The following is a 12438-nucleotide window of genomic DNA, read 5'->3' as shown; positions in this document are numbered from 1 at the left end:
GCTGGGTACTCACTTTTTGCCCCGGCGTGATTTGGTCATCGAAGTCAGACTGGTCCTCAACGGTGACGATTTCTAGATCAGAGTCCGCCGCTTCTGGGAGGTTGTGTACATCATCGAAGATGTTCTCCGGTACTTGCCGCTGCATCTCTTGCCTAGCGGCCCGTCGATTCTTGATGGTCTTTTTCTAACGGAATTGGGCACACGTTGGTCAATTTTCTTCGTTGTGCTCCGGTGATAAGCACTTGTTGCATACTGTATGTTTGTCAGTATGTGGGAATTTGGAGTGGCATTGTGGGCACCTTTTGAACGGGCTCCTTTCCATCAACAGCAGGCCCACGTGGCGTCGAAAGGCCCAACGGCCCGTGTCGACGACCGGATCGAGATGGAAAGTTTGGTCGAGTAAAGAAGTACCGAACGAGAACAATACCGTCGAAGTAGAAGGCCTTTTGGCCTTAGAAAGTAGTTTAGTTTTGGTTCCGAAGTTGGAGTAGAGGAATAACATCCGAACCCAATGGCGGAAAAAAACAATCTAAGGATGGAGAAGATGCCCATGCGCACTGTAGTCCAGGGGAGGAGTCACCTATCTCGTGATACTTCGAAGACTCTTCCAGGACAACAAGGTGCATTCATCCGGACCCAACAGTAGGCGGCGATCTATGCTAAGATATGAATTCAGCAGCCCACATGCCTCGAACATAGTTTTTTTAAGCCTTTCTTTGGCTTTAACATTTACATTCCAAACACAGTCACCCAGAGGAGACAATAAAGAAGACAGGTTATCAAAAACATTCTGACGTGCAATCTCCAAGTTGTTAAACAGCGGAGCATATTTTTTAGGAGGAGCATAATTAAGCCCATCAATGTCCATCAAATAATTCTCAAATATGCAAATCCACTATTTCCACCTGATTTCCCATTTCCCAGGTTTTTGTAGTAACAGTGGTGGTTGTAACACATTCTGTGCTGTGCCATGAATAAACATCAACCTGAAAGAGTAAGAGAAAAAAAACACAAATGTATCCAAATTGATCAACAAAAGAATATGAAAACTAGATTGGATCGAAATGTCACAACAGAAAATGGTTCACAAGCAGGAATAATAGATGCGGCAAAAATTTAGCAAAGTGGAGCGAAAAGTAAAACTCCGGTCGAGGAATACAAAGAAGTTCAACGTATTACCGAAATGCAGCCAAAATCCAATACAGCCAGCAGTAAGAGTGGTGCCGTGCGAGTGACTTAAGTACTCTTTATACCCAGAATCCTTGGGAAGTTCTGAGCATGTGTAAGGAGACAAGGCTGTAGCACTCCCCCGCACGCGTAAGAAGGTGGAAGGACGTAGCACTCTCACAGCTTAATGGAGAACTTAAAGCTGGAGCAAGAACGTTGTTGCCAGGGAACAAAAAACTTGAGCTCCCACAGCAGAACAATGGCAAGCGGACAGAATGTGAAGAGTTGCCAAGGTAACAAACACGAGCTTCCACAACCGAATGATAGCAAGCGGCTGAAGCGTGACGAGTTGCCAGGGTACCACGGTAGGTGAGTGGAGCGAGAGAGTTTAAAACATGCAGGGTGCGTGACACTGCTGTTAGCGTTTGGCGACAGCACAAATTCTCAAAATGTAAAACATGCAGGGTGCGCAGGCACAGCAGTTATGGTCTAGCGACAGCATGTACTACCTGAACGCAGAAAATCAACCAGAGACACAGGAGGGTACAGAAGCCACGCATCAGAAAGCGTGAGAATAGTCTTCCTCAAACAAACAGGTTCCCTGTAGATCCAAATGAAATCCGAGTCTGTGGGTCCGAAGCTTTTCCCATGAAGCAAAGGAACAGTCCGAGCAGCCTCTACTCCACTCCTAGTACCAAAACGTAGTATCGGAGTAGAGATTGAAAGACCAAGGCAGGAGACTTCAGGATTTTCCAAGAGTAGTAGTTTATTTCTGACCTGGCTCTTCGAGCAGTAGCAGCACCCCCCCTCTCCCCTCAGCGCCTTTGGACCCTAGCGCGCTTTACAAGTACTCTGATTGATTTCTAGAGTCCAAAGGAATGGACCCACAGCAAAAGCCCAATTGCAGCAGTAGAAGGTCAAGCAGGAATTGCAAACCTTCCACTGTAAGATTCATCCAAGAAATACAGAACATTAAAAAAACATTGAACATTGTAAGATAAAGGGGAAGAAGTAAAGTAATAAATACATGCAGTAAAGGATACCACAATGCCCCTACCCATTCTTTTCTTCAGCCATAGTTTTTTCAAATGCCTAACTCTCTTGCCTCCACCACTACCATAGTCAAATACTTTGTAAAGACTGCCATAATCATAGATACTGGGGCAGGTGCTCAATGCTATTACTTGATATTGTATTGTTGTGGCCAGTTAGTTACTGACTATAATTACTGAGCTCATGCTTAGATTGCAGAGATTTGTTGGCAGGAGCTTTCGGACCCAAATGGGCACAAAAAGGTGGACAATGGCTACTTTTAGGGGCTCATCACTATGATGGTGGTTTTTAGGTCGAGCCTAGTGGAGCGCATGCGCTGCTTGCTCGACTTTTAGTAAGGGGCTTCAGAAATCGCTACCAGAGGCTTTTAACTGGCCTCAAGCTTGCGTGCACGCGTACTTTCTGAACGCTCCTCCGCCCCTCCCCCGCCACGTCTCGCCATAATTGTAAACATATGTGCTTTAATGTGCTTTGACTTTTGCCGCAGCGGGCGCGCCCGGACCAATTTCGAATCCGTGCTTGTATGGTTTTATCTACATATCGTCAGTGAAAAAGCTTTACAGCGGCCTTTTCTCAGTCATGCTTCATTTGCTAAGTCATGGTACGACTTTGCCACCTTGCGTCTTAGTCGCCTAGAGCAGATACAGGAGGAATTTTTGACTAAGTGTTTTCCGCTGCACTTATATTTCTCATTTTCCACATGTAACCTCGAATCTGCCCACATATTTCTCACAAACATTAATTTAAGGTAAGCCTCTAGTATTTTTAGCAGCATTATTGCCACATTTGCTTTTCTTGGGCTTTTTCGGGGTGGGGGGTTTGAGGGTTGGCATTTTTTGTTTTCTTTTTTAAACTTGTTACATACATTTTAGTCAATGCAGCTATTTTCACAACATATTTTTATACCTTTCAGAGGAATGAGAGTTACTCAATTTATACATTTTGGAAATCTTTTTAAACCCCCGTTTCGGTATTATCTTTTCTTTCTCTGCTTTGTTTTCAGTGGCTTCAGATGCTTTTAGTATTGTTTGTGGTCCTGATGATGATCTACTGAGTTATACATTGGGGTCAAAACACCAACATCTGAGACATTGTTATGACAACTGAACCTCAAGCAATGTGTGGATCAAAGTCTTGGGGCAGAATATCTGTTTCACCATTTATTCTCCACATTTTATAGTCCCACTCACAACACCCACCCCCCCCCCAAAAAAAAGATGCGGATACCCCCCAAAAATTACAACAAAAAATACGTATTGTCTAGTCACTGTTTTTGTGAATGCAGCAACTTTTCATTGCACAGTGTTATTTATGCACCTTTCGTACGATATCCGATACCAAACTAAAGAATTGCATCACTGGAATATGTTTGTGTCCTTCATGGCTGGAATATGTTCTCTCTCCGTGGCACAGGTCAATGTGCAACCTTGTGGTCCTATTCTAAATGGCACTCCTTTTCTCTGAGGCTGAAAGAGAGCATTTGGCAGGGAGGCGTGGCTTGGGCAGATATTTAGGCTGCATTCGAGAGCTACCTGTGTGTCTTCCGGAAGCTCATTATCCAAGACTTTTTACTTTGCTCTATTTCTATCCCACCAAGTGTTCCCAGAGTGCAATGTACTGCAGGCAGCACTAGCTAATTGAATGGATACAGAAAACCAAGTCCATTTATCTTTCACTTGACACTTCCCGAAAACCAACTGGCAGTTGTGTGTGGGAATGGAGTCTTCCTCAATCTAATTGCATTTGAGGCTGGTAGCAAGCCAAACAGAGATTGCTCTGGGAACGCTCCTAAAATGCTAGGTAAAGGTGTAGACCCTCCTGCGTCTCTAACAAGCATTGGCGTAGCCAATAGGTCTCGCTTTTGGGACCTTGTAAATGTTTTGCCATGCAACACTTGATGTTGTTGCACCAAGGATATTGTGCTGGATAACTAAACACTTATAAGGTCCCAAAGGCGAGACCTATTGGCTATGCCAATGCTTGTTTAAATGTGTCACCAGAAGCTAGTGTGTATTACTATTTCTCAGAATCTACTCCACAGCCAATGGATATTGGTCTCCCATATGAACCCCAACTGTCCTAGGAGACTAGTCCCTTAGTAACTTAATAATAATGCTTAAGATCCAAGTACTTTATTAGAATATTAAAAACAAAATCAAAAAGAACAAGCTTCTTAATTTAATTGTCTATAAAACCCACATCAACACAGTACTGTCATTATCATCTGGGCTTACACACATTAAGATCCTGCACATTTTAACTGTAAGTACTTTTTCACTGCATAGTGGCCACACATGGCAGTGTCAATGGTGAGTCTGTCTGGCAAAGGATTGGAGGTTGAGTTGGCCAGCCAAGGAGTGACCAAGCAATAGCTAGAAGAAAACACTTCCGGGTACTAACCAAAGACAAGAATGCATCATCCATTCTAGAGCACTACAGGCCGTAGCAGAATAAGCGGAGTCTGCTCTATGGAGAACAGTGGTTGGAGGACTAATCTTATGATGGAAAGTTTGCATTATTCAAGTCACTGTACCTTTGTGTTTTTGCTGCTTCTTGGGCTCCTTGAGGCTTGTTATTTAGATATAGCGGTCATGCTTGCTTAGATCTCTGAGCTACTATGAACAGGTCTTTTGGAATCTCATTAAACACCTCCGCGGATAACTATTTACGGGCTGATTACAGGTAGACCAAGGAACAGTTATAGAACTCCTGCATCAGAAAATTTAGTACGACTTGGAGGCAGGCGGTTTGCATTCCTATGTTTCCCTAGAATTATAATTTATTATCTTCTCATATTACAGTCTACCAGGCACCTAGCAATTCAAATATGACATCAAGGCAACATCACACCTTGTAGGTTGTACTAACTTTGTACAGAACACATCAATATCAAGAAAGCTTTTCTCATTTTGTATGAAAGACCATATATTTAAAGACATTGTTCAAATTACGTGTGCAGTTTTTATACCAGTCTCCAAATCCTTCTGAAAAAATATACCATACATTTATATTGAATGTGATTTAATCAGAAATAATGAAAACAATTTTACAATCAAATAGTGACAATTCTGTACATCTCGATAATGATTGTCCTTTGCATGGAAATATGAGCAAAACATAGTTAGAAATGTACAGCAAAGTTACATTGGAAATCTCACTGAATGATAGCTCATAGTCTTGCCAATCTTAAAACTTTGTCTTTAACATCACCTCAGTGTGTAGTATATGTATTGCTAGATTTGCTGTACATGGTGTCAGGCAAGTAATTACAATAGTATGATGATCGAAATACTGGTTTTCACAGGTAATACATAATGCAATTTCTAGAGTGAAATGTGTAACACTATATCTACAAAGTATCATGAACAGCGGAATTGATGTGCACATGCCTTAAATACCTTTGTTCACAAATGTTTCAAGACACATCATGGTAATGAGTTTGCCTATCTCTCGTTTCAATTATTTATATGAACAGTTTAAGGTTAAGCATGAGGTTGTGGAGTTGTGGCTTTGCCAAGTCATCCTATAGTTAAAGGCATATCACATTTATAAGTGTGGAATACGAATAAGCACTTGACAAAAAAAAAATTACATGATGGCGATTCCTCATAATTGGGCGGTATTATAGATTTTAAGGAAATATTTATATTATCCAAGAAAAGCATACTGTAGCCAAGCTATTGGTATTCACACTTTTATTTTCTATTTGTAAGTAGGACTTTAATACTGTGAGCAGTACTGGCAAAAACCGATAAAAAACCACACATTATGTGCAAGTGAGTGATTGCAACTCATATTTCTCCATTTAAGGAAATGATGGTAAACTTCACAGAATGTCTGATTGTAATTTACCAAACCTGACTCAGGATCAACAATGATGAGAAATAATACCACAAAATGATAATTACACAACCTATTTTCAGAATGATGCAGGCATTTTTAGGCATTTAAAATATATACACTCAGATATTTTTAGAAGCGATGTTATACTAAGTGCCACTTTATTAAAAAAACAATAAAAGAAATAAAATTGACTAATCTATAAAATATATTTGTGTCTACAATAAAGATTTAACTGCCTCTTAAAAGATCAATTAAAAAAATAATGGCACCTATGCATAACTGTCAACAATTCAATATTTACATTATATACATATATTGGTAATTACAACTATTTTACATATTACAAATGGCTATTTTTAAAGCCTTCAAAAATATCTAATAGATTTTGAAGACTTTGGCTCTTTTTTTAGCTTTTCTTCTTTAAACAAAAGTGTATGTTACATTTCAGGGAAGCTTTCAAAAAGCGCAATATATAAAATTCATATATATATATAGATAGATATTTATGTATATTGTTTGTTTATCTAAAATATAAAATATGCATAGATTGTTAAATATTGCTGTTGATTTCTTGGAACTCAAGCAGCAGACACAATGTATTTGGGGAAAACTCAAAGCATATATTTCCAAAAGCATATATTTCCATCTAGATTACTCTAAAACATCTGAGATGAAAGTCTTTACTTCCCTAGCACAGATTATTGTATACTACTGTCCAGAACTGTGCATTTTATAGCCTGTTAAATCATTATCCTTTGAGTATTTGTATCCTGAAGGAGCTTCATAAAGGCTTTCTGCATCTGTACTGAGATCATCGTCATCATCAAGGTCATTCAGCATTTTACTTGGTGAACTCCTGCGCCTGCTGAAAAAAATATTTTGAAGAATATTACTTTAATTAAAAAGACTACATATAGAACGTGTATATAATGGGATTGGTGAACATCTAAAGTTCTGTATCAAATTACGGTGTATATGATAGACAAATGCTTAATATGACGGCACGCTTCACAGTTGAATTTTACAAACAAAATAGGGCAGATTTATTCATGCCCTAATTATCCCCTAATTATGCAAATGTGGGACATAAATGCATGTTCAATAATCACTATGCATTAATAAAAATCTTGATTTTCAGAAGCTTCTCTATTAATTATATTTTTATTTCTAAGTCTCTTTGATTTCACCTCCTCCTATACATAAACCACATTTTAACAGCTCAAATAGCAGTATCAATGTAGAAATGGTCATGACGGCTTGTAAATTTGAGATGCAATGAAAATATTTAATTTAAAAAAAATGTGAGCCGAGATTTTCAAGTACAATTACCTGCTACATGAACTTAGTTGCAATATATTTCCTGAGTAGGGATTTGCCTATTGAATGGTCGGAGTAACCCGGAAGAAATGGATGATGATACCATTACATTCTAGACACTTATAATACCGTCAATAATTAAAATCAAAAATAGGTCGGAGAATGCTCTAAATATAACAGTAATCATGCAGGCTAGATAAAAGTGAAAAGATTATCCAAGTACTTGTGTTTTTTATTTAGAGAATCTATTCATTTAATGATGGAACTAGTGTGGTAGTCACCAAAACACAATGAATCCTTTGAAGTAATGCTCTGCAGCATTTGACCTTGATGGAATCACAAACAGTGATACTGATTAGGTTAAGCCAATACAGCAAGTATAGTATTAATAAACTGAACTAGCAGATAAATATTTATTTTATTTACCACCAGCAATAACTACTTTACTGCCATGTCTGGCTCAAGATGCTGCAGCAGCTCCAAACATTCAGGGGCACAGCTGTGACATATTCAGATGCCATCAATAGATGCCGAGGTACTACTGCCTATGCCAACCAATAGGACCCACAAAAATTTAAGTACAATCATCAGATACCAAGTGTTGGAAAGTTTTCCCTTTCTGCAGTGTCCCTTCAGATATCTTGCCTTCTTGCTGAACTCTATTTTTGCTAAATGATGGAACTATGTGCACTTTACCTCTGCTAACCTGTTGTAAAGTTCTTGTGTTCCTCCATTTAACGTGATAAAATGTGTATATTTCTGATTGGCATATTTAACTTACCTACAAGTCTTTAGTTTCTGGTACCAAGGTGTACGCAGGGCCAGTAAACTTAATGTCACAAGTGGACTGCAGCACCCAGTGTGCCATTGACTACAGTGACAATGTAAATATGACTGCAGACGACCACCAGTAGCCTGGCTGTGCATGTTTTAAGTGTAAACTCGACCTGTCAAAATAACCCCTTTTAAGATGACTAAACCTTCCTTTAAAATATATTTAAAAGTCATCATTAAGTATGTATTATAGCAAAAGTTGTAAGAGTGTAATGTTAAACATGTCCTTACAGTGACGAGCACTTTAAAGCTATATTCACTGTGCAGGGTTGGTGGTGCCATATGAAAGCTTTGGGATACTGCATTAAGTTTAATACATGTAATCTCTGCCTAGAAAGCACCTAGAGAGATATTTCAATGACTCTTTTTAATAGTTAAACAAAATCCAATTCAATGGTAACGTTGATTTTTGTCTAACTATTACAGAAAAGGTAATTTTGAAAAGTTTCCTTTTTCCTGCCTAAAGCCTCTGTGGCCTTTCTGTAAGTATTCAACTGTCACCTGGAAGTTTTATTCCCCCTGTGGTAAGATGTCAACTGCTCCAAGGACAGAGACAACAGGCCTTGGATGTGAGGAGAAATTGCCCTCACCTTGACAGGATTGTCTGGGGGTTGTGCGCTGACACTTGAGACACTTGAAAGGGGCCTCCCCTGTCACAAGCAAATTTAACCCACACGTGGGTCTACCTCCCCTTTTGTCCCTCTAGTCAGTCAGACACCAACCCCGGAGGGAGGGAGAGCTGCCCCAGAATTGGTTTAGAGTGAGCATCCTCTTTCACATTATAGTGTCAGAGCCTGTTTAACAGGTGTGCTGGGTTTACATATATCATTTGAGGCATACTTCAAAGGAGGGAAACAGAATGCCAGAACACCATCGATCAGCTTTGACTTTACCAGACTTCTTTCTCTGAGTTTGTTGGGGGTATAGGGACTACCTAAAACTAGATTTTAGTGGGAGGACACCAGGAATACCTTATTACACTCTGCACACATACAACCAGCCCTCAGAGCTCAAGTTTAGTGTAGCTGAAGACTTTGTCCATCTTGAAAATGCCCAAAGTGGCTAGGGTTAGCCTTGGGAACCTTTACCCGATTGATTAGGGCATCCCCAGTGGCATTCCACCCAACTAGCTTGTGACATGCATAAATGTGTCACTCACTTTAGAACACTCCAGGATCTGTGGAAGATCAGAAGAGGTCTGAACCTGTTAGCTGTGTCCCGAGAAAAGACTAAAAGACAGGATCTGCTCTCCCTCAAACTCCAAAGTCAAAGAAATGGACTCCTATAATGAATACGGCTTATCTCCTGTTACAGCTACTAGAAGACATCAAGTTACAACAGACCTTTTCCTGCAACTGTCCAGATGACCAGTGGCAACTGGACCCTGCTGTGGCCTTCGCCTACCACACTATAAGTCTCTTGTGCCTCCGCTGAGGTCCCGGGGTTCATAAGTGTATTTCAATGGTAGGTTGGAACTTAAAGGACTGAACTCAGATGCTAAAATCTTTGACCAGGATAAATCTGGTTAGTGTATCTGACCTGCACTCCATCTCGTTCAGAATCAAACTGTGCCTAGGTTGTGTTGAACCATAGGCATTGACTATCATTGGCGCTTTGTGCTTTTTGGCACCACTTATTCTATGAAAAAGTGTAAATTCATATCTTCGGTTCCTCTTTTTGGATTTTTGTAATTTTAATTTAATTTTGTTTATCAAATGTTACTCTTTTTTTCAAATTCATTTTTGGATATTTAATGTTTAGCATTCAACTTTATTACTGCATAAATACTTTACACTTTGCCTTGAAGTTAAGCCTGCCTGCTCCGTGCCATAGCTACCACAAGGGTGAATTCGAACTTTTGAGGTTCATCTTGACAAGGACTGTGATAATTTTTGGAGGTGGGTACTTACCCCCTCAACTAATAAGCCAATTACCTACACCCAGACATAAAGCAGAAAACTCAATGTGCTGCTTTAGAAATGTCTAGACCCAATCATATGTCCATGCATAGTTTTAGATACCAAACAATAGCCTAAAATTAAATGGATCACTCTCAAATACCCAGCCATCGCCTTACATTCCCAGGCATAACGAAAAGGTTACTTACCAGTAGGAGTAGTTTTGCAGCTTAAAGAGTTTTCTGGATTTACATAATGTGCATTATTCCACAATTTTTCTTCTGGGCGTTGACCACCCTTTGGTGCCAGGCACGTCCCTTGTGTGACACCAGACGGCACTCTGGATGTGGTTGTGCGTGGTACCCATCTTCGGATTCTTTTTTTTCTGTGATTTAGTCTTATAGACCTTCAGATGGTACTTCAGAGAATTGTTAGATAGGATTCCCCACCTGTTTGTATTCCTTGTAGCGGAGGCTGGGTGGGTCGCATGTGAATCCAGAAAACTCTTCAAGCTGCAAAACTACTCCTACTGGTGAGTAACCATTTAGTTTTGCAGCATGAATCCTTTTCTGGATTCACATGCTGTGCATCAGATTACGTAATGGCTACTCCCTCCTTGGGGAGGCCGTGGTAAGATGAAGACTTTGCGAACAGGTGTTGAAGTACCTGTTGTCCTATTTGCGCTTCCTTATTTATGTGCATGTCCACACAGAAATGTTTTGTGAAGGTGTGTGGGGATGCTCATGTAGCTGCTGCACATATAGTGTCTATGGGCACATTGGCCATAAATGCAAGAATCGCTTCTTTCTTTCTAGTTGAGTGAGCTCTTGGTTGTACACTTAGTTTTTTACCTCGGATGGTATAGCATAGTTGGATAGTTTGGACTATCCATCTTGAAATTGTTGCCTTTGTTTTGGTATGTGAGTAGGCAACAAAGAGCTGTTTGCTTTTGCAAGTTTGTTCCGTTTTCTGTAGATAGTAGAATAGAGCCCTCCTTACATCCAGGTTATGAATGCTTTTTTCCCCTTTTATTTGTGGGTCTTTGAAAGACTTGAAGGAGAATGCTTTGATTCAAGTGATACTTGGATACAACCTTTGGTAGGAATTGTGGGTTAGTTTTTAAGATAACTTTGTCTTTTGGATTTGGATGTATGGTTCTTGAATGGTCAATGCTTGTAACTCACTTATTCTCAGTAAGGATGTAATGGCAACAAGAAATGCTGTCTTTAAAGTGATGTGTTTAAGGTCTGCGTTATGCATGGGCTCAATGGTGTTGTCATAAATTGCGTGAGCATTGCGGTTAAACTCCACATGGGTGCTGGAACCATTCTTGCTGGAGCAATTCTTTTAGGCCCTTCTAGGAACCTTTTAATGAGAGGTCTTCTGAAAAAGCTTTGATATGATTTTCTCCTTGTGTAAGCTACAATGGCTGTGAGGTGTACCTTTATGCTGGAGTAGTTGATGTGACAGTCTAGGAGGTGAGTTAGGTATATGATCACCGCTTCTCGAGTATTGATTGAGGCCATGTGGTTGTTAGCTGTGCACCAAGTGGTGTACCGCTTCCATTTTGTGGCGTGGCATTGTCTTGCAGTTTGTTTTCTTGCTTCCTTTAGAATCTCCGTTGTTCATTGAGGCATGCTTAGGTGACCAAACTATGTATTCAGGAGCCAAGCCGCTAGGTGTAGCATTGCTGGTTTCGGGTGGAAGATTTTGCCCTGTTGCATTGTTAGTAGGTATCTGTATGCTCGGAGTTTGATTATCTGTCCCCTGGACAGTTCTAGCAGACTTCAGTACCATGCTTGTCTGGCCCATTGTGGAGCAATGAGAATTAGGTTTGTTCCTGGTTGTTTTGCTTTTTCCAGAACTCTTTGGATTAGGGGTATTGGTGGAAAAGTGTATGCAAATGTCTCTGACCAATTTAGTGACAGGGCATTCCCTCTTGACGGGTGGTGAGGAAATCTCGAGGCAAAGAACTGGCATTTCTTGCTCTGTATCGTGTCAAACAGATCTATCTCTGGGGTTCACCAGAGTTTGAAGATGTGTTTTACTGTCTTGTGCTTCAATTTACACTCTTGGGAGCAGTTGTTTTGACTGCTCAGAAGATCAGCTGTTGTGTTATATACTCCCGGTAGATGTATTGTTTGCAGATTGATTCTTTTGAGATATCGCACACTGCCAGATCTGTTGTGCTAGCTTGCTTAGTGGGAATGACTTTGTACCTCCATGTTTGTTGAGGTAAAACATTGTGGTGGTGTTGTCCATTTGAATCAAGACAGTCTTTGTGTGGATGTATTTCTGGAACGCCTTTAATGCTGGGAAACTGTTT

General features: G+C 40.1%; 1 protein-coding gene across 2 annotated transcripts in view; it reads right to left on the bottom strand.

The window, feature by feature from the left end:
- Window positions 1–5227: 5227 nt before the first annotated feature.
- The window catches only part of CGNL1 (cingulin like 1), a 579392-nt gene continuing 572181 nt past the window's right edge, over window positions 5228–12438 (bottom strand). For both annotated transcript variants that reach the window (XM_086958373.1, XM_086958374.1), the window contains exon 19: window positions 5228–6928. In XM_086958373.1, coding sequence (XP_086814499.1) covers window positions 6772–6928 — 157 coding nt within the window. In that variant the 3' untranslated portion in view covers window positions 5228–6771. The remainder of the gene's footprint in view (window positions 6929–12438) is intronic.

This window comes from Lissotriton vulgaris, chromosome 2_1 (assembly GCF_964263255.1).
Source record: "Lissotriton vulgaris chromosome 2_1, aLisVul1.2, whole genome shotgun sequence".
Classification (NCBI taxonomy): domain Eukaryota; kingdom Metazoa; phylum Chordata; class Amphibia; order Caudata; family Salamandridae; genus Lissotriton; species Lissotriton vulgaris.
The sequence above is the reverse complement of the archived record's forward strand: the minus strand, read 5'-3'. Positions and strand labels throughout refer to the sequence as shown.